The following is a 24,965-nucleotide window of genomic DNA, read 5'->3' on the forward strand; positions in this document are numbered from 1 at the left end:
CAAAACATTAATTCTAATCTTCTAACAAGATTATATGAAGTTTAGATTATGAGCTACTTGATTTCAGGGTTTTTGTCCTGATCAAACTTAAATCCCTAGCATTTAGCATAGAATTTGGCACAATCCACTCTAATGGATTAATGAATGGTTTGTAACTACCTTGATTTCTGTTGTGATTATTGGAAGATACAGCATAAGCAGGTCTTGTTTCAACAACTTATATTTTTCTTCCTGAGGTATGTTTTGTCAATTGAGAGTGCTGAAGAGATACGAGAGTATGTTACTGACCTCCTTCAGGGAAATGAGGACAAAAAAGGTCAATTCATAGAGGAGCTTATAACCAAATGGCAAAAGAATGATCTGGAATTGAGTTCTGATGCTTTGCAACAGTCCTTCAAAAAAGATGGTAAGTTGGGGCGCCTGGGTGCCTCAGTGGGTTAAGCCTCTGCCTTCGGCTCAAGTCATAATCTCAGGGTCCTGGGATCGAGCCCCGCATCAGGCTTTCTGCTCAGCAGGGAGCTTGCTTCCCCCTCTTTCTCTGCCTGCCTCTCTGCCTACGTGTGATCTCCACCTGTCAAATAAATAAGTAAAATCTTAAAAAAAAAAAAAAAATGCTAAGTTAATATAATTGAGGGTTGAAATACTGGTAAATGGGCTGGTTTATAGGACCTGATATTTTCTGTCACCACTATTTCCTCACAGCTAACTTAAGCAGAATCATATGTATATATATTTTTAGTTCAATTCTACTCAAGTAATGAATATTGTTTTAGTTCAGACTTTTTGAACTTTGAAAATACCACAGAAATGCCTGTTTGCAGATAAAAATGTGGTTTCAGAATAGTTTGAAAGATTTATCCATGGATTAAAAAAACACTTTCCAGTTATGTGTATATCTGGATGAAAGTAAATGTTGAGCAATTATAGTATGAATAGGATTTAGAAGTAACTATTTAGTTAAAAGATACAAAAGATAAACACCAAACTAAATAATCTAAGTCATTATTATTATTCAATCTGAAATATTAGATTTTAATTTACCATTTTAATACTAGCCAGTAGTCTTTATCATCTACTATCTTGGAAATTGTGTTTTAAATTTGCGAGGAAAAACTAACGTAAGAAGCTACCTGATTTCATATCTTCACTTTATTTTTTTTGTAAAGATTTTATGTATTTGTTTGACAGAGAGATAGAGAGCACAGGTAGGCAGAGCAGCAAGCAGAGAGAGTGGGACAAGCAGACTCTCTGTCAAGTGTGGAGCCCAATGCGGGGCTCATTCCCAGGACCCTGGAATCATGACTTGAGCCAAAGGCAGCCACTTTAATGGACTGAGTCACCAAGTCACCCCCATATCTTCACTTTAAATATTAAGTGTCATCTTCTCTTTAGTAGATACTAGTTTACCAATGAATCCTGTTATCAACCTATGTGCATGTATGTGTGTGTGTGTTTTATATATATATATATATATATATTTATATTTATATTTATATTTATATGTTTGTTTGTTTTTCTCCTTTAAAGAAATGTCAGATGGTCAGAAATCAGGAGACCAGCTAAAGAGGAGCAGGCGGAAAGGAAGAAATAGACAGGAAGTTCCTGCATTTGCTGAACCTGACACAACCAGGGAGGTCAAAACACCTTTTGATTTGGCCAAGGTGAGTGCTTGAATGAATCTTTTTCTAGTTCTATGATAAAGGAGAGGTGACTGATACATTTCAGAGAGCAAAGTGTACAAACTGATCTAGAGTGGCAGTTCTTCAACAAATGCATGGATTTTATGGAGAGAAAGTGATGATGATATATTACTTTCTATATGGTAGCTATTTTGGCAGCCTGATTAAATAGTTATTATAAGGACACCTTGGTTAGAAATGATACTAAGAAAGATACATATAAATGGAAAATATTTATTTATTAATTTTAAAAAATATTTTATTTATTTATTTGAGAGAGAGAGAGTGCGCACAAGAAAAGGAAAGGGGGCAGAGAGAGAGAGGGATAAGCAGACTCCCTGAAGAGCAAGGAGCCTTGTGTGGGTGGGGCTCCATCCCGGGACCTGGAGACCATGACCTGAGCTGGAGGCAGATGCTTACCTGACTGAGCCACCCAGGTGCCCCTAAATGGAAAATATTTAATGAAGGTCACCAGGGCTTCAACTTCAACATTGTGTGTGTGTGTGTGTGTGTGTGTGTGTGTTTACTAAAAGAACGAACAGTTCTGTTATTTAAGAGTGTTCCTACTTTGTACCATCTATTACTGCCACGACCATTATCATTTAGTTTTTAAAGTTTTTATGTATTTTATCATGACTCTCAAAATAGCCCTATGAGGTAAGCAGAAATATTTATAATCAAGGAAATTTGACAAACTAAATATCCCAATAAAAGGGAATAGTTAATTATGCTAAGATGGAAGAGAGCTGACTAAAAAACTTTGAGTGTGATGACAATGCAAAAAAAAATGTGGAAAAGTATTTGCAAAGTAATAAGTTAAAGGAAAAGAATAGAAGTTTAAGCCTTTCATCAAGCAGAATAAAATAAGTAGACGCTTAATGACTGAGCCACCCAGATGCTCCGTAGATTGGTTTTAGCTTTCTGGGGGACAGTTTGGCACCATACATCAAGAACCATAGAAATGTTCATATCCTTTTGACTTACTAGTTTGATTCAAAAATCTAACATAAGAAAGTAATCAGAAATGCATGCAAAGGGATGCCAGGGTAACTTAGTTGGCTGAGTGACCAATTCATGGCTTCCACTCAGGTTGTGATCCCAGGATCATGAGATTGAACCCCACGTCAGCCTCCACGGTTAGCAGGGACTTGACTTGGGACTCTCTTTTTCTCCCTCTCTTCTGTCCCTCCCCATGGCACACTGTCCCTCTCTAAAATAAATAAATATATCTTAAAAAAAAAAAAAAAAAGAAATGCTTGAAAATTTGAACGGACCTATTTACCAGTAAGAGAAAGATTAAATTAATTATGTTTCCCTCATTAGATAGAACATCATGCAACTAATAAAACTGTTCTCTAAAATATGTAATTTGGGAAAATACTCATAAAATATTGAGTGAAAAATGCATGAATAAAATATATATATTTGATTTTTTGTGTTTGAAAATTACTTATTCTATATACACACAAATATACTTTCACACACACACACACAAACCTCGGAAGGCTAAAAGGCAAATTTTAAAACTGGTGTTTCTTCAAGTAATGTGACAGTAAGTGTTTTAATTTTTCCTCTCTATACTCTTGTATTTTCTATTTTTTATTTTTACAATGAACAAGAATAGTTTTTCTAAAAAATTAGCTTTATTGAGGTGTAATTGTCATACATATGTAATTGCACATACTTAAGATGTACAATTGGTAAGTTTTTTTTACCATCTTAACCAGTTTTTAAATGTATAGGTTAATAGTATTAAAAGTATTTGCATATTGTTGTACAATAGATCTCCAGAACATTTTCACCTTGCAAAGCTGAAACTCTGTACCCATTAAATAGCTCCCCATTTTCTCCTTCTTCCAGTCCCTGTCAACCACCATTCTATTTTCTGTTTCTATGAATTTGACTGCTTTACAACTAAGTAGAATAAAACAGTGTTTTTCTTTTTGTGCCTGGCTTATTTCACATAGCATAGTGTTCTTAAGCCTCATTTATGTTGTAGCATATGTCAAAATTTCCTTCTCTTTTAAGGCTAAATAGTATTCTGTTTTATGTGTATACCACATTTTGTTTATCCATTCATCTCTCAATGTACATTTGAATTGCTTTCTCTTTTTGGCTGTTGTGAATAGTGCTGCTCTGAACATCAGTGTGCAATTATCTCTTCAGGACCCTACTTTTAATCCTTTTGGATGTATACTCAGAAGTGGGGTTGCTGGATCATATGGTAGTTCATAAATAGGCTTTTTTAGGTAGAAAAATCCCAGAAAGAATAATGACTAATATAATGAAGACCCGTGTGCTTACCACCCGGGTACCCCTGCATTGGACATTCTTATACATATTTCCTTCAGGTACACTTGAGAGTTTCTTTAGGATGTATTTACCTGTTATTTGAATTGCTGGGTTATAGGCTTTCTTAGTTTTTCTTTTACTGAAACTAACAAATTAATTTCTAAAGTAATTGTACCAATTTTTACCTCCTTCCATCAAGGTAAGTGATTTCTCTTTTCTTCTTCTTTGCCAATACATAATGTGAAGCCTTTAAAGTTTTGCCCTTTAAAAAAATTCTTATTTTGTTTTTATTTTTTATTTATTTTATTTAACTTAAAAAAAAAATGATCTCTACACCAATGGGGGTTTTGAATTTATAATCCTAAAATCAAGAGTCGCATGCTCTACAGACTGAGACAGCCAGACGTCCCAAGTTTTGCCTATTTTAAGTGTAAGAAATGGTATTTCATTTTACTTTGCATACACATGAATTCTAAATTGAGAGTGTGTCATTTTGGAGAGTTTGTTGACTTGTTTTTGGTTTCCATTTTTTTAGCCTTTTGGATTATTATGACCTACTTCTTCATATTTTTTTTTTAAGATTATTTATTTATTTATTTGACAGGGAGAGAGACAGCAAGAAAGGGAATACAAGCAGGGGGAGTGGGAGAGGGAGAAGCAGGCTTCCCGTTGAGCAAGGAGCCTGATGTGGGGCACAATCCCAGGACCCTGAGATTGTGACCTCAGCCAAAGGTAGACACTTAATGACTAAGCCACCCAGGTGCCCCTACTTCTTCATATTCTTGATCTGCTTTTCTGCTGAGTTGAAAGTCTTTTTCATGGGACGCCTGGCTGGCTCAGTTGGTTGGACGACTGCCTTCGGCTCAGGTCATGATCCCGGAATCCTGGGATCGAGTCCCGCATCAGGCGCCCAGCTCCATGGGGAGTCTGCTTCTCCCTCTGACTTTCTCCTCACTCATGCTCTTTCTCACTGTCTCTCTCTCAAATAAATAAATTTAAAAAAAAAGATTTTATTTATTTATTTGAGAGAGAGAGCATGAGAGACCAAGAGCACGAGAGTGGGGAGGGTAGGAGGGAGAAGCAGACTCCCCACTGAGCAGGGTACCCAATGCAGGGCTCCATCCTGGGACTCCAGGATCATGACCTAAGCTGAAAGCAGTTGCTTAACCAGCTGAGCCACCCATGTGCCCAGGAATTTTCAATTTTAATGTAGTTATATGTATTGATCTTTTTCTTTGTTTTATGCTTTTTATAGCTTACTTAAGCCTTATGGCATTTTTCCCATCCCAAAGTAAAAAAATATATTTTTCTAAATTTTCCTCTAATAGTTTAAATGTTACAGTTTTCACATTTAGGTTTATAATTCATCTGAACATTATTTTGAGTGATTTTTCTGTTACTCTTATCAGTGAAATTACTTGGTTTTAAAGTAGAAGATGTATTACATAGATATGTGTGAATGTATATTTTACAAGTGGTGACTGCAAGTACATAGAATCTTAAGGGGGTAAAAGTATAATGGGAACGTAAAGAGAATATTTTCTGGCCAGAGTGATCAAATCACAGATAACATTTTTTATTCTTTTACGTGAGCTCCATATCCAACCTGGGGCTTGAACTCTTTACCCGAAGACCAAGAGTCACATGCTCCATTGAGCCAGCCAGCTGCCTCAAATAATGGAAAAAAATTTTAAACCCTTATTTCATTTTTTTTTTTAAAGATTTTATTTATTTATTTGACAGAGAGAAATTACAAGTACACTGAGAGGCAGGCAGAGAGAGAGAGAGAAGGAAGCAGGCTCTCTGCTGAGCAGAGAGCCCGATGCGGGACTCGATCCCAGGACCCTGAGATCATGACCTGAGCCGAAGGCAGCGGCTTAACCCACTGAGCCACCCAGGCGCCCCCTTATTTCATTTTTTAAAGAATAATTGTGGGGGCATCTGGGTGGCTCACTTGGTGGAGCCTCTGACTCTTGGTTTTGTCTCAGGTTATGATCTCTGTGTGTGAGATTAAACCTCGAGTTGGGCTTTGTGCTCAGCACTGAATCTGCTTCAGTTTCTCTCCCTCTGCCCCTCTCCCAGCTCCTGTGCATGTGTGCTCTTGCACGTGCACTCTCTTTAAAATAAATCTTTAAAGATAAGTAAAATAATCATTAAATAATAACATAAAATACAACAATGGAATTTTTTAAAGGTTTATTTATTTATTTTAGAGAGGAGAGTGGGGGTTAGGGGGAGTGGCAGAGGGAGAGAGAATCTCAAGCAGACTCCCCACTGAGTATGAGGCTGATGCAGGACTCAGTCTCACAACCCTGAGATCATGATCTGAGCAGAAATCAAGGGTTGGTTGCTTAATTGACTGAGCCACCCAGATAACCCCAATAATAACTTTAATAAATTTTAGCATCCAGTAGAGAAAGTTGTTGAAAACAACATGAGAACTATTATCTATGTTTTCTCCTTTGAGTCAATTTCCTAAGGATAATTTTTCAGAACTTCCAGTTTAGTTTTTAAATATTTTGAAGCTATTGATAAATATTTTAAAATTTAATATTCCAATTCTTTTTGATATTTCTTTTTTGTAATAATTTAAAGCTCTTTTTTAAAACTTTTTTTTTTTTTAAGATTTCATTTATTTATTTGACAGAGAGAGAGATCACAAGTAGGCAGAGAGGCAGGCAGAGAGAGAGGGGGAAGCAGCCTCCCCACCGAGCAGAAAGCTGGATGCAGGGCTCCATCCCAGGGTCCTGAGACCATGACCTGAGCTGAAGGCAGAGAGGCCCAACCCCTGAGCTACCCCTTTTTTGTAATAATTTAGTCTTTCATCCATCCAGTCCTATGCTGCTCTAATCTGTTTGGTCAACTCACTCATTTACCAATCCACATTAAAGCCACCATTAACTATGTAATATGGTGCTACAACCTAGTTTTTTAGTGCAGTAGATGCCAGTCTTAGCTTAACAGAGTATTTCACTGTTTTTAGTAATGGATCTTAATGAATAAAGTGCCTTGATGCTTGCTTGTTAAGTATGTTTCATGAGGGAAAATAAAAGCATGGTTCACTCTTAAGTTCCCAGGCTTGGGTAGGGAACTAATTAATACTGACTTAACATTTAATTTTATATCTCTTAATGCTTTAAGAGCAGCTTATCTTTCAACAACCTGTTTCCAAGTCTATATTTTGTTCTTAAGTATTTTCTACTCATTAAGCAAACTTGGAAAATGATTTTGAAAAAAATGGTTTGTTCCCTACGTAGTAATTTCTTATTAACACTGTAGTGTACACTGAATTAGTGAATACTGAACCATTACTTTTTTTTTTTTTTTAAGATTTTGTTTAGTTGAGAGAGAGAGAGAGGGTAAGCATAGTAGGGGAGAGGCAGAGGGAGAGGGAGAAGCAAACTCCCCGATGAGCAGGGAGTGTGATTTGGCACTCGATCCCAGGATCCCAGGATCATGATATGAGCCAAAGGCTTGTATGCTTAACTGAGTGACCCACCCAGGTCCCCTGAACCATTACTCTTAGGGGAAATACAGGGTTAGGTTTCTGTGAGCATCTGGTCACAACATTTCTATAAAACATTCAGTACTTAACCTTATTTTATATGTACTTCTGTTTATTTTTTTTTAAAGATTTTATATATTTATTTGACAGACAGAGATTACAAGTAGGCAGAGAGGCAGGCAGAGAGAGGGAAGCAGGCTCTCCACTGAGCAGAGAGCCCGATGCGGGGCTTGATCCCAGGACCCTGAGATCATGACCTGAGCCGAAGGCGGGAGCTTTAATCCACTGAGCCACCCAGGCGCCCCAGTACTTCTGTTTAAAGGCACTTTATTTTTTAAAGATTTTATTTATTTATTTGACAGAAACACAGCGAGAGGGGAATGGGAAAAGGAGAAGCAGGCTTCCTGCTGAGCAGGGAGCCCGATGTAGGACTCTATCCCAGGACCCTGGGATCATGTCCTGAGCTAAAGGCAGATGCTTAATGACTGAGCCCCCTAGGCACCCTAAAGACACTTTATTTAATATGCATTACTGATTTATTAACATTGAACTCACAGCCAACAGCACTATAACTTATGCCTGAAAAAATTTATCTAACACCTGTTTCCTATGTAAGGTACAACCTTCTTCTTCTTCTTCTTTTTTTTTTTTTTTAAAGATTTTATTTATTTATTTGATAGAGAGAGAGAGAGATCAGTAGTGGCCAGGGAGGCAGGCAGAGAGAGGGGGGGAAGCAGGCTCCCTGCTGAGCAAGGAACCCAGTGTGAGGCTTGATCCCAGGACCCTGGGATCATGACCTGAGCTGAAGGCAGAGGCTTAACCCACTGAGCTAACCAGGCACCCCATAGGTATAGCCTTCTTGAGCTTAGGAATACTAGGTGACACTTAAGCACTATGCATAGGGCCATTTTAAATACCGAGTTCATGAACAAAAAGTGGCACTAAGTAGACTAAAAATAAGACTTTTGTTTACAGTATGAGAGCTGAAACGAGAAGGCAGATTACTGCCTTGGTTAGCCTTTTAGTGGGAGATCTATGCATTTGGAAGATCAGATTGTTTGCCACGCTGTGCATGTCCACAAATGATTGTGAAGTACCTGGTGTATTGATTTGGGGGTTACAATTTATTTTTAGATATACTTTTATTTTTAAATATATTTACAATATTTTTAAATATATTTACAAAATTTAAATAAATTTTTAATAAAAAATAAAAAATTTTAAATAAAATTTTAAATATATTTACAAAATTTTAAAATATATTTACAATACATTTTAGTAAATGAGCAAATTCATAGACCTGGAATCATAAAAAATGATCTTGTTGTGTACTTATAGTTCCACTTATGGACCTGTAGGTAAATGTGTCTTTAACTTCTATAGACAGTTCATTTGGTTATTTAGAAAATTGTATTGTGTCTACTATATGTCAAGAATAATAGCAGTAAACAAACCATATTAGGTTCCCATGCTCTCCTAGATTACATCTTAGTGGTTCAAAGGAAAGATAGAAAAGACAGTCAAGGGGCACCTGGGTGGTTCAGTTTGTTGAGTGTCTGCCTTCTCCTCAGGTCGTGATCATGGGATCCTGGGGTTGAGCCTTGCGTTGGGTTCCCTGCTCAGCGGGGATCCTGCTTCTCCCTCTGCTTGTGCTAGCTCTCTCCCTCTATGTAAAATGAATAAAATATTTATTTGTTTTTTAATAAAATCTTTTTTAAAAAGCCAATTTTTAAAAGTAATTATAGACTGTGAAAACTGCCATGAAAAAAGTACAAAGGGCAGTGTGATAGACAGTACTTGGTAGGAAGGGAGCTACTTTATATAGGACATTCAGGGAAAGCCTCTCTGAGAGAGTAAAACTATAGCTAAGAACTGAACACTGAAAAGTATATGAAGAGATGGGCTAGGAACAGTTCAGATGGAGGGAATGACAAGTGCAAAGGGGAAGTGGAGACAGGTGTTCTGGGAACTAACAGCAGCCTGTGTGGCTGGCACATAGTGAACAGAGCAAGAGTGATATATACATGAGGTTGGAGAGCACCTGGAGACCGTATCTAAAACTTTATAGGGCATTATAAGTAGCTTGGATTTCTATTCTCAGCACAGTGGGAAGCCAGTAAATGGTTTTAAGCAGTGCGGTAATATGGTATGAATTTTCTTGCTTGTCTTATTCTTTCCTTCTCTACTGTATTTCTCAATGTATACTCATTTCCTGTATGTATATGAGAACTCATCAAAGCACGGCCTTCAAATACCATATTTTAATGTTACTGGATAATTTAATGAGAGTCAAGTACAAGTTTCTGTTTAGAGATTTTAGTCTCCTCACCACCATCACTGACAGCCAAAGACATAATTGACTAGTTTAAAAAATGGCAGTGTGCTAGATTGGGTAAAATCTTTAGCACTTTCTTAGATTTTAATTTTTACCTAGATTGACTTAAATTATCCCTATATCTCAACTCTTGGCTTTGGGCGTTAGGGCATGTCACCTTCCTTTATACTTAGCCAAGAATTTTTCTCTTCCTTGTAGTAATTTTCCCATCCATTAGAACTCTTAAGATTTTTCCTTTCTGGGGATGCCTAGGTGGCTCAGTCGGTTAAGCATCTGCCTTTGGCTCAGGTCATGATCCCAGTCCTAGGATCAAGTCCCACATCAGGCTTTCTGCAGCAGAGAGCCTGCTTCTGCCTGCCTCTGCCTGCCTCTGCCTGCCACTCTCCCAACTGTGCTCTTTCTATCTCTTCCTCTGACAAATAAATAAAATCTTTAAAAAAAAAAAAAAGATTTTTCTTCCCTGAAAAGGGAAAGCAAGAGGCATCTATACAATTATGTGTCTGGATATTTAATATTAATATTTATGTCCTCCTACCCAAGAAATTTTTTTTTTAAGATTTTATTTATTTATTTGACAGAGAGAGAAATCACAAGTAGGCAGAGCAACAAGCAGAGAGGGGAAGCAGGCCCCCCGCTGAGCAGAGAGTGACGCAGGTCTCCATCCCAGGACCCTGGGATCATGACCCGAGCCCAAGGCAGAGGCTTAATCCACTGAGCCACCCAGGTGCCCCCTCCCACCCAAATTTATATGTTAAATGCTAGTGTGATTATATTAGGAAGTGAGGCCTTTAGGACATTCTTATGTCATGAACGTATAGCCCTCATGAATGGGATTAGTATTCTTTTTTTTTTTTAATATTTTTTTTTAAAGATTTTATTTATTCATTTGACACAGAGAGATCACAAGTAGGCAGAGAGGCAGGCAGAGAGAGAGAGAGGAGGAAGCAGGCTCCCCGCGGAGCAGAGAACCCGATGCGGGACTCGATCCCAGGACCCTGAGATCATGACCTGAGCCGAAGGCAGCGGCTTAACCCACTGAGCCACCCAGGCGCCCTTTTTTTAAATATTTTTAAAAAATTTATTTGCCAGAGAGAGAAAGCACAAGCAGGGGGAGCAGCAGGCAGAGGGAGAAGCAGGCTCTCCACTGAGCAAGACTCCATTCTAGGGCCCTGAGATCATGACCTGAACTGAAGGCAGATGCTTAACCAATTGAGCCATCCAGGCATTCTTGGGATTTGTATTGTAAAAGAGATCCCACAGAACTCCCTAGTCCCTTTTATTGTGTCATGATACAATGATCTAGAAGAAATCATTCCTTTGACCTGTAAGAGGGTCACCAACCATGCTGGCACTCTGATCTTAGACTTCTAGCCTTTAAAACTGTGAGAAATAAATTTCTATTGTTTATAAGCTACTCAGTCTGTGATATTTTATTATAGCAGCTTGAATGGACTAAGACAGAGGCTGATAAATATAGTTCTCTTTTTAAACTTTTTATTTTATAACATATATACGGAAGTGAACAGATGTATTTTCACAAACTGACCATTCCTCTATATCCAGAATAAAAATATTACTATTCCTCTAGAGGACCCCCATTTTGCCCCAAAATGACATCCCTCCCAAGGGAAAACACTTTCCTGACTTTCAACACCATGTTAGTTTTGCCTACTCATGAGTTTTGTGTAAATGGAGCTAAATAGTGTGTACTCTTTAGTGTCTGGCTTCTTTGAAAGAATTATCCATATTGGGTGCCTGGATGGCTTAGTTGGTTAAGCAACTGCCTTTGGCTCAGGTCATGATCCTGGAGTCCGAGGATCGAGTCCCAAGTCGGGCTCCCTGTCAGTGGAAGTCTGCCTCTTCCTCTGACCCTCTGCCCTCTCATGCTCTCTCTCTCACTCTCTCTCTCTCAAGTAAATAAATAAAATCTTTAAAAAAAATTATCCATATTGTTTTATATAGCTATACTTTTTCATTCTCATTCCTACAGAGGATTCTGTTAAATGAATACATCAATCTGTTGAACATTTGGATAATTTTCAATTCTAGTGCTGCAGTGAACATTCTTGTACATGTTTTTGGTGAACATTTTTGCACATTTCTGTTGCATGTATATCTGAGAACTGAATTGCTGGATCACAAGCTATACATATGTTCAGCTTTAGTAGGTAGCAGTGTATACTCCCCAACAGTGTATGAAAGCTTTAATTGTTCTTCCTGTATCCTTGCCAGCATTTTGTATTTTCTGTCTTTTTCAATTTAGCCATTCTGGTTGGTATTGCAGTTTGGTTTTTATTTTGCATTACCATGATGAGTAGCAAAGTCATTAAGCATCTTTTCGTGTATCTTGTGACCAGTTGGATATTTTCTTTTTTTTTTTTTTTTTTTTTAAAGATTTATTTATTTATTTGACAGACAGAAATCACAAGGAGGCAAAGAGGCAGGCAGAGAGAGAGGAGGAAGCAGGCTCCCCGCTGAGCAGAGAGCCCGATGCGGGGCTCGATCCCAGGACTCCGAGATCATGACCTGAGCCGAAGGCAGAGGCTTTAACCCACTGAGCCACCCAGGCGCCCCATGGATATTTTCTTTTATGAAGTTCCTGTTTAGATCTTTTGCCCATTTTTCTATTGTGTCATCTTTTTCTTATGGAGTTAATTTTTTTCTTCTTCTTTTTTTTTTTTTTTTGAAAGATTTATTTATTTAGAGAGAGAGCAAGTAAGGGTATGAGCAGGGGAAGGGGCAGAGGGAAAGGGGGGAGAGAGAATCTCAAGAAGACTCCGTGCTGTGCAACGAGCCCAGCTCGGGGCTCCATCTCACTTACTGAGATCATGACCTAAGCTGAAATCAAAAGTCAGATGCTTAACCAGCTGAGCCACCCACATACCCCTTTCTTGATTTTTCTTATTTTATTTTATTTTTTAAAAGATTTTATTTATTTATGTATTTGACAGAGAGGGGAAGATCACAAGTAGGCAGAGAGGCAGGCAGTGGTTGGGGGGAGCAGATTCCCTGCTGAGCAGAGAGCCTGATGCAGGACTCCATCCCAGGACCCTGAGATCATGACCTGAGCTGAAAGTAGAGGCTTAACCCACTGAGCCACCCAGGTGCTTGATTTTTCTTATTTTATTGATCATATTTAAAGATATTTGAGTATTATCTATTTTTTTTAAGATTTTATTTATTTATTTGACAGATAGAGGTCACAAGTAGGCAGAGAGGCAGGCAGAGAGAGAAGGGGAAGCAGGCTCCCTGCTGAGCAGAGAGCCTGACGCGGGGCTCGATCTCAGGACCCTGGGATCATGACCCGAGCCGAAGGCAGAGGCTTTAACCCACTGAGCCACCCAGGCGCCCCGAGTATTATCTATTTTGAAGGGCATTTTTGTTTCTTATGATCTCTACTTTAGCTATGCTTAAATATGCCACATAAATAGCTTTTACTGCTACATTTGCTTTCCACCAGCTGTAATAGAGGATTGACAGCTACTGGCAGGGGTGCCTGGGTGGCTCAGTGGGTTAAAGCCTCTGCCTTCAGCTCAGGTCATGATCCCAGGATCCTGGGATCGAGCCCCGCATTGGGCTCTCTGCTCAGCGGGGAGCCTGCTTCCTCCTCTCTCTCTGCCTGCCTCTCTGCCTACTTGTGATCTCTGTCTGTCAAATAAATAAATAACATCTTTAAAAAAGAAAGAAAGAAAGAAAGAAAGCTACTGGCAGAAAAGGCAAGGCATATCAGCTAGGTTTTCTAGAATCTAACCTTTCTTCAAACCCTTGATGATAACCCTTAATTTGTATTTCTCCCATTCCTTTCCTTCTGTCATGGTTCCTAGGCAGTGTATAAGTTGTCATTGAACTGAACTGAGGTTTTTCTCTTCTTACCATTAATTATTTGATGTTATTTCTGATATCTTTGTACAATTAGGTACAAGAGAACAGCAACTCCTTAAAGAAGAAGACAAAGTTTGTCAGTTTATACACAAAAGAGGGACAGGACAGGCTTGCAGTCCTGATCCCTGGTCGCCATCCATGTGATTGCCTGGGCCAGAAGCATAAGCTGATCAATAACTGTCTGATCTGTGGGCGCATTGTCTGTGAACAGGAGGGCTCTGGCCCCTGCTTTTTCTGCGGTACCCTGGTAAATTGTTTTTTGTATTTTATTTTACTGTCCTTTGGTTGAATATGTAGGGACATTCACACCCCTCGTAATTTCTCTTTTTCTTAGGAAATTTTTTCCCTCCAATGTTCAGTTAACTCTAGTAGCAGGAACTTAATTAGTCAAAAACCCAAGGTTATGTCTTAGTACTGAGGCCTATTAGTGAGAAGAGTTTTGAGTATATACATTGTTGACTCCAAGTCTTGTACTGTAACATAATTCTCCGGTTATTATAGCTTCTGTTTCCAGGATACCTCCTTTTTACCTTCATTGTCTGAGAGAATGACCTCAAGAATGTAGTAGTAACTATCTTACAAACACCCTAATGAGTTTGTCTAGAAAACTTATTCTGCCAGTTGATCAGGCTGGCAGAAGCAGTTGCTTTAGTATCAGTGACGACATCCATTTTATATTTCTTTGTTTTTTCTTCTCTGATGGGTCCTTTAATTGTTCAGTATACTCAAAAAATAAGCTGATAGTGAATCGCCTAAAAAATGTAGTTTTTTCCATCAAAAATATTCATAAAACAAAAATTTATAAAACAGCAGTAAATAGCTTCTTATATGGGGTTTTCTCTAGAGAAATGCCCTATAGCTGCTGGCAGAAACTTCGTGTGCAACTGAGGCAACTTACAGCCAATTTCACTGTTTTCCGCTAGATCCCTTGCGTCCTTCAATTCAAGACATGGAGCAATGTAAAGCAAATTGGTCGTTAAGTCTTGCAGCTTTATAAATTCAGTATGAAATTGTTTTTAGTTTAGTTTAGTTTAGTTTTGTTTTTTAAGGATTTTATTTATTTATTTGACAGACAGAGATCACAACTAGGCAGAGAGGCAGGCAGAGAGAGAGAGGAAGGAAAGCAGGCTCCCCGCTGAGCAGAGAGCCCGATGCGGGTTCGATCCCAGGACCCTGAGATCATGACCTGAGCCGAAGGCAGAGGCTTAACCCACTGAGCCACCCAGGCGCCCCTGAAATTTTTTTTTTTTTTTTTAAAGATTTTATTTATTTATTTGACAGAGAGAAATCACAAGCAGACGGAGAGGCAGCCAGAGAGAGAGAGAGGGAAGCAGGCTCTCCGCTGAGCAGAGAGCCCGATGCGGGACTCGATCCCAGGACTCTGAGATCATGACCCGAGCCGAAGGCAGTGGCTTAACCCACTGAGCCACCCAGGCGCCCCTGAAATTGTTTTTAAATAACTATTTTTTTTGCCTCCCTTCTTATCGTTGCAGTGATTTTATAATAAACAGAACTTTTTCTTTGCTTAATATATCATTATTTTATAAGTAGGTAATATTCAAAGACAAAGAAATGAAATATATATATTATAAAAGTGTAAAAATTAGACTAGTTTTCATTGGTAGCATTGTAATTTGCTTTTTCTGGTTCTTTCTTTCTTTCTTTTTTTTTTTTAAAGATTTTATTTATTTATTTGACAGAGAGAGATACAGCCAGAGAGGGAACACAAGCAAGGGGAGTGGGAGAGGGAGAAGCAGGCTTCCCTCCAAGCAGGGAGCCCGCCCAGTGCAGCTTCAATCCCAGGACTCTGGGATGGTGACCTGAGCTGAAGGCATGCTTAACAACTGAGCCACCCACCCAGGTGCCTCTTTCTGGTTCTTTCTAATAAGACATCTACTTATCTTCTTTCATAAGACTTGGATTTTATGATCAGAACTGGAAATCTTTTAAAAAAAAGTCTTACGGGGCGCCTGGGTGGCTCAGTGGGTTAAGCCTCTGCCTTTGGCTCGGGTCATGATCTCAGGGTCCTGGGATCGAGTCCCACGTTGGGCTCTCTGCTTGGTGGGGAGCCTGCTTCTCCCTCTTTCTCTGCCTGCCTCTCTGCCTACTTATGATCTCTCTCTCTGTCAAATACATTAATAAAATCTTTAAATTATTTTATTTTATTTTTTTTATTTTTAAGATTTTATTTATTTATCAGAGAGAGAGGGGGAGAGAGCGAGCACAGGCAGACAGAATGGCAGGCAGAGGCAGAGGGAGAGCAGGCTCCCTGCCGAGCAAGGAGCCCGATTAAAATCTTCAAATTAAAAAAAAAAAGTCTTACATGTTTTTCCCAACATTCTCAGTGATAGCAAATCTTTGTCCTTTGAAAGTATGTAAGATTTTTTTTTTTCATTTTTAAACAAATCATTCAGGGGCACTTCCAGTGAGGTAAGTTTTTTCTGTTGTTCATAAAAGAAGGGAGAAGTGGAAAGAGACAAGGGCAAACTCATTTGGATATGTATATTTCTGGTGTGTTTGGATAACAAAACCAGCAACAGTCTCATTATTTTATTGCCATAACTAATGTGTAATTTGAGATTACATTTTAGGATATCAAGCAAACAAAATTAATGTAACTAGGATCATGTGTCTTGTTCTTATTACTTTATAGGTATGTACTCGTGAAGAACAGGATATTTTACAGCGTGACTCTAATAAGAGCCAGAAACTGCTGAAGAAGTTAATGTCAGGTAGGCAGCAATCTTTCCATTGGATCATGGTGGTGGTGGATACATTTTGTTGTATCTGATTGTTTCTTTCTTGTATCCTGGTATGCAAGATGCAGTTTATTCACTCATTTATTCTACAATCATTTTTTCAAAGTTATTAAAACCACCTAACATTGAGCAAAAAAACTACTACTAATAATATTGGATTATAACCCAAAGAATAAAATTAATGTCTCAAATTAAATAAATAAGTTAATAAATGGGAGAGAAGAGATAGCTATTTATTATAGAAGAATTCCAATTATTACCATGAATGAATGAGGGTTATAGAAAATCACCAATTAGAATACCACAGTAGTAGTAATTGCCATGGGCAAGATCCACTAATGGATACTAAAATTGTTGGATGAAAAGTTTAAGAATAGAAGATTTGCAAGGTCATGAAAAACCAGGAAAGGCTGAAGAATTATCACAAATTAGAGGACACTGAGGCGACATGACAGCTAACTGCAATGTGGGATTCTGAGTTTGATTCCAGAGCAGGAAAATAACATTAATGGCAAAAACGTTGGCATCCAAATAAAGACTGTAATTTAGTTAATAGTATTGTACTCATGTTAATTTCTTTGGATAAATATACTATGGTTATGTAAGATAAGGTATTAACATTAAGGGAAGCTAACTGAAAATTATACAGAAGTCTACTTTTTTTTTCCAGCTCTTTTCTAAGTCTTCTATAGTTGTAAAACACATAATAAAAATAGTTCAGGACTGTGCACCTGGCTCATTCATTTGGTGGAACATGCGACTCTTGACCTCAGGGTTGTGAGTTTGAGCCCCATGTTGGGTGTAGAGATTACTTAAATTAAAAACTTTAAAAAATATGTATTTTTTTAATTTTGTAAAATTTTACCATACTTATTTATTTGTTTTATAGATTTTATTTATTTGAGAAAGAAAGAGCAGGAGTGGGTGGAGGGGCAGAGGAAGAGGGAGGAGCTGCATGTGGAGCTTGATCCCAGAACCCTGAGATCATGACTACAGTGGAAGACAGGTGCTTAAATGACTGAGCCACCTAAGGCGGCCCAAGATTTTATTTTTAAATTTACATCTATGTAGTTTTTGTTTTTGCTTTAGTTCATTTTTTTTTAAAGATTTACTTATTTTAGAGAGAGCTCACACATACAAGCTGGGGATGGGAAGGACAGTGAGAGGGAGAGAGAATCTCAAGCAGACTCCCCCTTGAGCATGAAACCTAACACGGGGCTTGATCCCAGTACCCTGAGATCATGACCTGAGCTGAAATCAAGAGTCAATCACTTTACTGACTAAGCCACTTAGGTTCCCCCATTTTTTTTTAATAAAGATTGATTGATTGGTATTATAAAGTAGTGATCATAATGTATATAGAATTTTATGTTTTCCTTTTTTCAATTAGTAGTTTATAATTAGTTTCTTTCTTTTTTTTTTTTTAAGATTTTATTTATTTGACACAGAGAGAGAGAGATATATCACAAGTAGGCAGAGAGGCAGGCAGAGAGAGAGCAGGTGGGGAAGCAGGCTCCCTGCTGAGCAGAGAGCCTGATTCCGGGCTCTGTCCCAGGACCCTGAGATCATGACCTGAGCTGAAGGCAGAGACTTAACCCACCAAGCAATCGAGGTGCCCCTGATTTTTTTTTTTTAAGTAGTCTCTACACCCTACATGAGGCTTGAACTCACAACCCTGAGATCAGGAGTTGCATGTTTCACTGACTGAGCCAGCAAGGCCCCACAAAGAATATGATTCTTTAGGGATAACCTGGGTGGCTCAATCTGTTAGGTGTCTAATTCTTTTTTTTAATTAATTAATTAGTTAATTAATTAATTTGACAGAGAGATCACAAGTAGACAGAGAGGCAGGCAGAGAGAGAGAGAGAGAGAGAGAGAGATAGAAGCGGGCTCCCCGCCGAGCAGAGAGCCCGACGCGGGTCGATCCCAGGACCCCGAGACCATGACCCGAGCTGAAGGCAGCGGCTCAACCCACTGAGCCACCCAGGCACCCTAAGTATCTAATTCTTGATTTGGGCTCATGTCATGATCCCAGGTTTGTGAGACTGAGCCCTGCAACAGGCTCTGCATTGGACATGGAGCCTGCTTAAGATTCTCATTCTCCTCTGCCTCTTACCCCTCTTTCCCTCTCTTAAAAATGTTTTTAAAAATTAAAATTAAAAAAAAAAATTTTAAGGGGCACCTGGGTGGCTCAGTGATTTAAAGCTTCTGCCTTCGGCTCAGGTTATGATCCCAGGGTCCTGGGTTCAAGCCCTGCATCGGGCTCTCTGCTTAGCGGGGAGCCTACTTCCTCCTCTCTATCTCCCTGCCTACTTGTGATCTCTGTCTATCAAATAAATAAATAAAATCTTTAAAAAAATTTTTTTCAGAATTTTTTAAGAATATGATTTTAAAAATAGAGGCAGGCAGAGAGAGAGAGGGGGAAGCAGGATCCCTAATGAGCAAAGAGCCCAATGCGGGGCTCCATCCCAGGACCCTGAGATCATGACCTGAGGCGAAGGCAGAGGCTTAAACCACTGAGTCACCCAGGCGCTCCTAATATGATCATTTTTGACACTTAAAATGTATTTGCCACGTTACCTTGCCAAAATATACCAATCTGTAACTGTATAGTGACTAAAACCTGTCACTATTGAATTTTTTTAATGTTTTTTTGTGTTTGTTTTTTTTAAGATTTTATTTTTTTGAGAGAGAGAGCTTAAGTGAGTCCACAAGTAGGCAGAATGGCAGGCAGAGGGAGAGGGAGAAGCAGGCTCCCGCTGAGCCGGGAATTTTGATATTCAAATATTTTTATCTCTATACTTAAAAATTTTTTTCTTGAAGGAGTACCTGGGTGGCTCGGATAGATGGGTGTCTGCTTCGGCTTGAGTCATGATCTCTGGGTTCTGGGATGGAGCCCCATGTTGGGCTCCTGGCTCAGCTGGGAGCCTGCTTCTCCCTCTCCCTCTGCCTCTCCCCCTGCTTGTGCTCTCTATGTCTCTCTTTCTCTCTCTCAAATGAATAAATAGAAGTATTTTTTATCTAGACCAAAATAATTTAATGTAAGAAAAATTTTCTTTCAGAAAGTGGTCAATTTTCTGTTTCTAGAATTGCTGCTCTTCTCTTCAATCTCCTGTTGAATTTGTAGGTGTTCGGAATGGTTTGATAACTTTCTAACTGTACTCCTGCGACCTGATGTCATCTCAGTCTGCTACTCCCTTGCCATCTTGACTCCTCTCCTAAATAAAATCTTTTTTTAAAAATTTTTATTAAAGAAGTTGAATATGTCTCCATACCTTTTCAGTTAGGATTGCTTTAAGGTCATTATTATAAGTAAAGGTAGTTCTAAGTGTTTTTCTTATATTCAGAACTCAAGAATCTCTCTCTAACCTTAAAAGAGAGTTTTGACAAGACTTTGAACAGTCCTGGAGTTTGAATAAAAAGAAAGGTCAACCTTTATATAGCCTCATTTTCCTAACACATCTTAGGTCTTGGTTTTATCATAATTGATGGCTCTCTTTTCTGGGATATATATAGACTTTTGGTTTGCTGTCACACAGGAGATGACACATGAGCCAAGGAATAAATTTGGGCTCATTAGACCTAAGTTTAAATTTTGTTTCCATCTTCTAATTTCTACCTGAGTGACTCAATAAGTTTATTATTGTCTCTGAACTTCAGTTTCTTTTTCTGGAAACATAATATAAATTGTCTTACACAGTTATTGGGAGAATTAAATAATGTAATATATTAAGTGGCTTAGCATCTGATGAGTTTTCAGCATTAATTTCTATCCCTTTCCTGCAATTTCTACTCTTGCCTTCCATTATTTAGTTTTTAGTTTTGCTATGTGAAAGTATGTTTAAAGATTATAGTCAGCTTTTCATTTATAATGCATTATTTTTAAAGATTTTTATTTATTTATTTGATAGACAGAGAGAGATCACAAGTAGGCAGAGAGGCAGGCAGAGAGAGAGGGGGAAGCAGGCTCCCTGCTGAGCAGAGAGCCCGATGTGGGGCTCGATCCCAGGACCCTGAGATCATGACCTGAGCTGAAGGCAGAGGCTCAAACCACTGAGCCACCCAGGTGCCCCTATAATGCATTTTTATATTGTGTAACAATTTGGTACCCTTAGTGATCCAAACTTCAGAAAGAGATCCTGTTATATACTGAGAACTGATTCGGTATCAAGCCATGCTTGATGCTTGATAAGTAAAGCTTGGCCTGTGTATTTGTTTTTCATTGCAGTTAAGACTGTCAGCCATCTGGAGCAGAGCCAGATCTTCTGATTCTTTGTTCTTTGCTGCCCAGTGATACAACTAATTTATATTATAGGCTGACACCGTTTGGTTTCCTTATTGAATTTCAGGGACGGAGAATTCTGGAAAAGTGGACATCTCTACCAAGGACCTTCTTCCTCATCAAGAATTGCGAATTAAGTCTGGTCTGGAGAAGGCTATTAAGCACAAAGACAAACTGTTAGAATTTGACAGAACTAGGTATGATATGGTTTGAATAACAAATCCTAAGCAATAGACTAGTCTATAATTTCTGGCCATTAGAACATTTATTCTGCCACTTGGTACCTTTCTAGGGTGGAGTATGAAAGATTCACAGTAAAAGAAGAGTTCTGCATAACATGGCTTACATCTTGTTTTTGAATTCATGTTTGAATGAATTAGGCTCCCACCAAGAGGATCTTACCCTGTAACATTTTTTTTAATTTTTGGCAGATGCTGGTATACCCCCAGAAAGTTGATTTGGGTTGACAGAATTCCTCAGTTGTTCCGCTTGTAGCCAGTTGGCATATGTTAGAGTGCTTACCCTGTGTAGTCTGCTGTAAGAAATTGCCTCTGGAAGAGTGTGGGTAGTGGCATATCATAGAAAGGCATGATTTACCCTTCCTTCCCTTTGATGCTTAATTTGTTTTCTAAGTTAATGATCACTATATTAAAATGTCCCTAAATTGGCTTTTACACTCCTACACGTTTGTCATTTAGCACATCAACTTTTGTTTAGGAGACAGTTTTATTGATTTGTTAATTCTGTTTTTTATTTCTTACACGTTTTTCTTCTTTTGAACAAAATATGTATTCAGAGCCAGTGGTAAAATTGTTTAAATTGGACTTATACACTCATTTTTCAAATGGCTGTGTGAGAATCTGTGAGGGTCCTTGGAGAACCCTGAATTTTTTACTTATTGTACCTAAACTGGGAGTCTATTCTGGGCATTATAATCCTTTAGTTAGACACGCTTCCTCCTTCCAAACCATTTGCTGTAAATCTGAGATATATCTTGGAAAGCTATTTCTTAAGTAAGCCCATCACAAAGGTTTTTTTTGTTTGTTTTTTTCAAGATTTTATTTATTTGTTTGACAGAGAGAGATCACACGTAGGCCGAGAGGCGGAGTACGGGGTGGTGGCGGACCAGGCTCCCTGCTGAGCAGAGAGCCTGGTGCTGGACTGATCCAGGGCCCTGATATCATGACCTGAGCCAAAGGCAGAGGCTCAACCCACTGAGCCAGCCAGGTGCCCTCATCGCAAAGGTTTTTAACTCATATTTACTCTTAATCCTTTAAATATCACTTCTGTCCCTACTCAATAAAATTTTATCATTAGAAATAGAATTGGCAATGGAGTACATTTCTGGGTAAATGGAAACTAGAAAGGGGTCTCTCCCTGCTAATGGCCCCTTTTCTCATGTGTTCCAGGGTACCAGTTTCATTATTTAGGTTCACATGTAGGACCAGTTTTCTCCTGAGCCCTCTGAAACCTCCCCGTCTCAGTCTACTTTAAAACTTGTAGAATTTCAGCTGTGTCCTGAAAAATTGAAATCTATATATGAATCTAAATTCAGTATTTCCATGTGCCTGTCTGTGTATATCACAGGCATCACTGTGTGTGTTATGTCACTTTGTATATTATGCACAAAGTCAGTTGTTACTGGATTTGTTCATTTTGAGTAGTGACTTAACTTCTTTGAGCCCCAGGCTCATTATCTATAGAATGAGAGGGTTGGGTCATCAAAATTCCTTCTAGTTCTCAGTTTCTTTGTCAGTATGATCTTAGGAATAGGCCTGAGGCCATATCTTAGAATTTGACCAGTGTTTTAGTGTTTTAGTGAGGGACTAGAGATAGGTTTTGGGGGGCAAGGGGTAGAAACTGGCTTATAGTAGTAGAGTGGTAGGATGTCCTAAGAGTAAGCCATAATGGGGCACCTGGGTGGCTCAGTGGATTAAAGCTCCTGCCTTCGGCTTAGGTCATGATCCCAGGGTCCTGGGATGGAGCACCGCATCGAGCTCTCTGCTCAATGGGGAGTCTGCTTCCCCCTTTCTCTCTCTGCCTACTTATGATCTCTGTCTGTCAAATAAATAAATAAAATCTTTAAAAAAAAAAAAAAAAAAAAGTAAGCCATAGGACTTAAATAGTCCAGGATAGCACTCCTTAGTTTCTAAGGGAAAGGACAGCAGTTGGGCCTAGCAAGAATAGACAAGGTCCCAGTAAAAGGGGACATTGAGTAAGCTGCTGAGACATGAATTCAGATGTCGCAAAACCTGGTGGAAGCTCAGTTATGGCTGGACCAGTTTGAAAAAAAAATGGCAGAAGGATAATGGGTTATATGCTGTGTCTTCTTCTGCCTGAGAGTGAGATTAGTTTCAAGAGCTGAGCTGAGACTGCAATGGGGATAAGATATATGCAGAAGCTGGGAACCAAGCAGAGCTTGACCTGATTTTGGACTTTTTTGGGCATCTATATTTGAGGTAATAATCTCAGGATATCAAGTCCCTGTTTTATCAACAGGTGACCCAGTTGACATGTGTTCTGTTTTTTACCTACTTAGCATTCGAAGGACCCAAGTCATTGATGATGAGTCAGATTACTTTGCCAGTGATTCTAACCAGTGGTTGTCTAAAATTGAGCGGGAGACTCTGCAGAAGCGAGAGGAAGAGCTGAGAGAATTTCGACATATGTCTCGGCTCTCTAAGAAAGTCACCATTGACTTTGCAGGCAGGAAGATCGTGGAGGATGAAAATCCACTAGCAGAGTATCACAGCAGGTAAGTGGGCAGCACCGGAAAGGGTTTGGGAGGGGGCAGTTTGACTGTAGAGGACTTTCCCCCTGTCATGGATCTGTTATTTGTTTATTTTATTTTATTTTTTAAAAGTTTTAAGAAGAGAGAGAGCGAGTGTGAGCAAGGGCAGGGATGGAAGGAGAGGGAGAAACAGACTCCCCTACTGAGCAGGGAGCCTGACATGGGGCTCAGTTCCAGGACCCTTGGATCATGACCTGAACGGAAGGTAGATGCTTAAATGACTGAGCCACCCAGGCACCTCTATTTTTGTTGATTTTAAAAATAATATATTCATTTGCAGGGCACCTGGGTTGCTCAGTGGGTTAAAGCCTCTGCCTTCGGCTCAGGTCATGATCCCAGGGTCCTGGGATCGAGCCCTGCATCGGGCTCTCTGCTCAGCGGGGAGCCTACTTCCCTTTCTCTCTCTGTGCCTGCCTCTCTGCCTATTTGTGATCTCTGTCTGTCAAATAAATAAATAAATCTTTAAAAATACTTATGTATTCATTTGGAATCATTGTAAGAGTAAATAAGACTGGGGCTCCCGGGTGGCCCAGGGGGTTAGGGCCTCTGCCTTCCCTTCGGGACTTGGTCCTAGGGTTCTGGGATCGAGCCCTGCACTGGGCTCTCTGCTCAGCAGGGAGCCTGCTTTCCCACCCGCTCTCTCTGCCTTCCTTTCTGCCTACTTATGATCTCTCTCTCTCATAAATAAATAAAATCCTTAAAAAAAAAAAAAGAGTAGCTAAGACAATTTTGAAAATGAACAGTGAGGGGAATTTGTCTTCTAGAAAATTGCTGTAGTTTGATAAACTTTTTAAAACAATGAGGTACAGTTTGGGCGTGGAGAAGATCAATGAAATGTAAAGGAATCCAGAAACAATCTTGAATTATGTGTGCTTGTGTCCACACATGTATAAATTAGTAATTGAAACAGCATTTCTCCTTTCTTAAAAAAAAAAAAAAAAGATTTATTTATTAGAGAGAGTGCATGCATGTGCACAAGTCAGGGTAGAGGCAGAGGGACAGGAAGAGGGAGAGAATCTCAGGCAAATTCGCTGCTGAACACAGAGCCTGACATGGGGCTCCATCCCACCACCCTGAGATCATGACCAAAGCCAAAATCAAGAGTCGGATGCTTAACTGACTGAGCCACCTGGGTGCCCCTGAACCAGGTAGCATTTCTGAATAGTAAGAAAAGGGTTAAATATATGATGGGATGATTGGGCACCGACTTGGAAAAAATCTACATTAGCTCTGTACCTCAAACCATACTGCGTTAGTAAGTTTGACTAAATAGTTAATTGTAGAAGAGATAAAAAGATAAGAAAGAAATAAAGAGAGGCAGAGGGAGAGGGAAAAGCAGACTTGCCCTGAGCAGGGAGCCCGACCTGGGGCTCAATCCCAGAACCCTGAGATCATGACCTGAGCTGAAGGCAGCCACTTAACCAACTGAGCCACCCAGGT

The 24,965-nt window shown here is 39.2% G+C and overlaps 1 protein-coding gene across 6 annotated transcripts in view; it reads left to right on the top strand.

The window, feature by feature from the left end:
• TRIP4 (thyroid hormone receptor interactor 4) overlaps positions 1–24,965 on the top strand; it is a 67,976-nt gene that overhangs the window by 3,345 nt on the left and 39,666 nt on the right. For 4 of the 6 annotated variants that reach the window (XR_004285702.1, XM_032342832.1, XM_032342836.1 and 1 more), the window contains exons 2-7: positions 237–406; positions 1,528–1,661; positions 13,728–13,940; positions 16,347–16,425; positions 20,802–20,931; positions 23,274–23,489. Coding sequence is in view for 5 of the 6 variants with exons in the window: in XM_032342832.1 (XP_032198723.1) it covers positions 237–406; positions 1,528–1,661; positions 13,728–13,940; positions 16,347–16,425; positions 20,802–20,931; positions 23,274–23,489 (942 nt within the window). In the remaining variant the exon portion in view is untranslated. The remainder of the gene's footprint in view (positions 1–236; positions 407–1,527; positions 1,662–13,727; positions 13,941–16,346; positions 16,426–20,801; positions 20,932–23,273; positions 23,490–24,965) is intronic. The other 2 variants (XM_032342834.1, XM_032342835.1) reach the window with 1 other exon arrangement.

Source organism: Mustela erminea, chromosome 5, assembly GCF_009829155.1.
Source record: "Mustela erminea isolate mMusErm1 chromosome 5, mMusErm1.Pri, whole genome shotgun sequence".
NCBI lineage: Eukaryota > Metazoa > Chordata > Mammalia > Carnivora > Mustelidae > Mustela > Mustela erminea.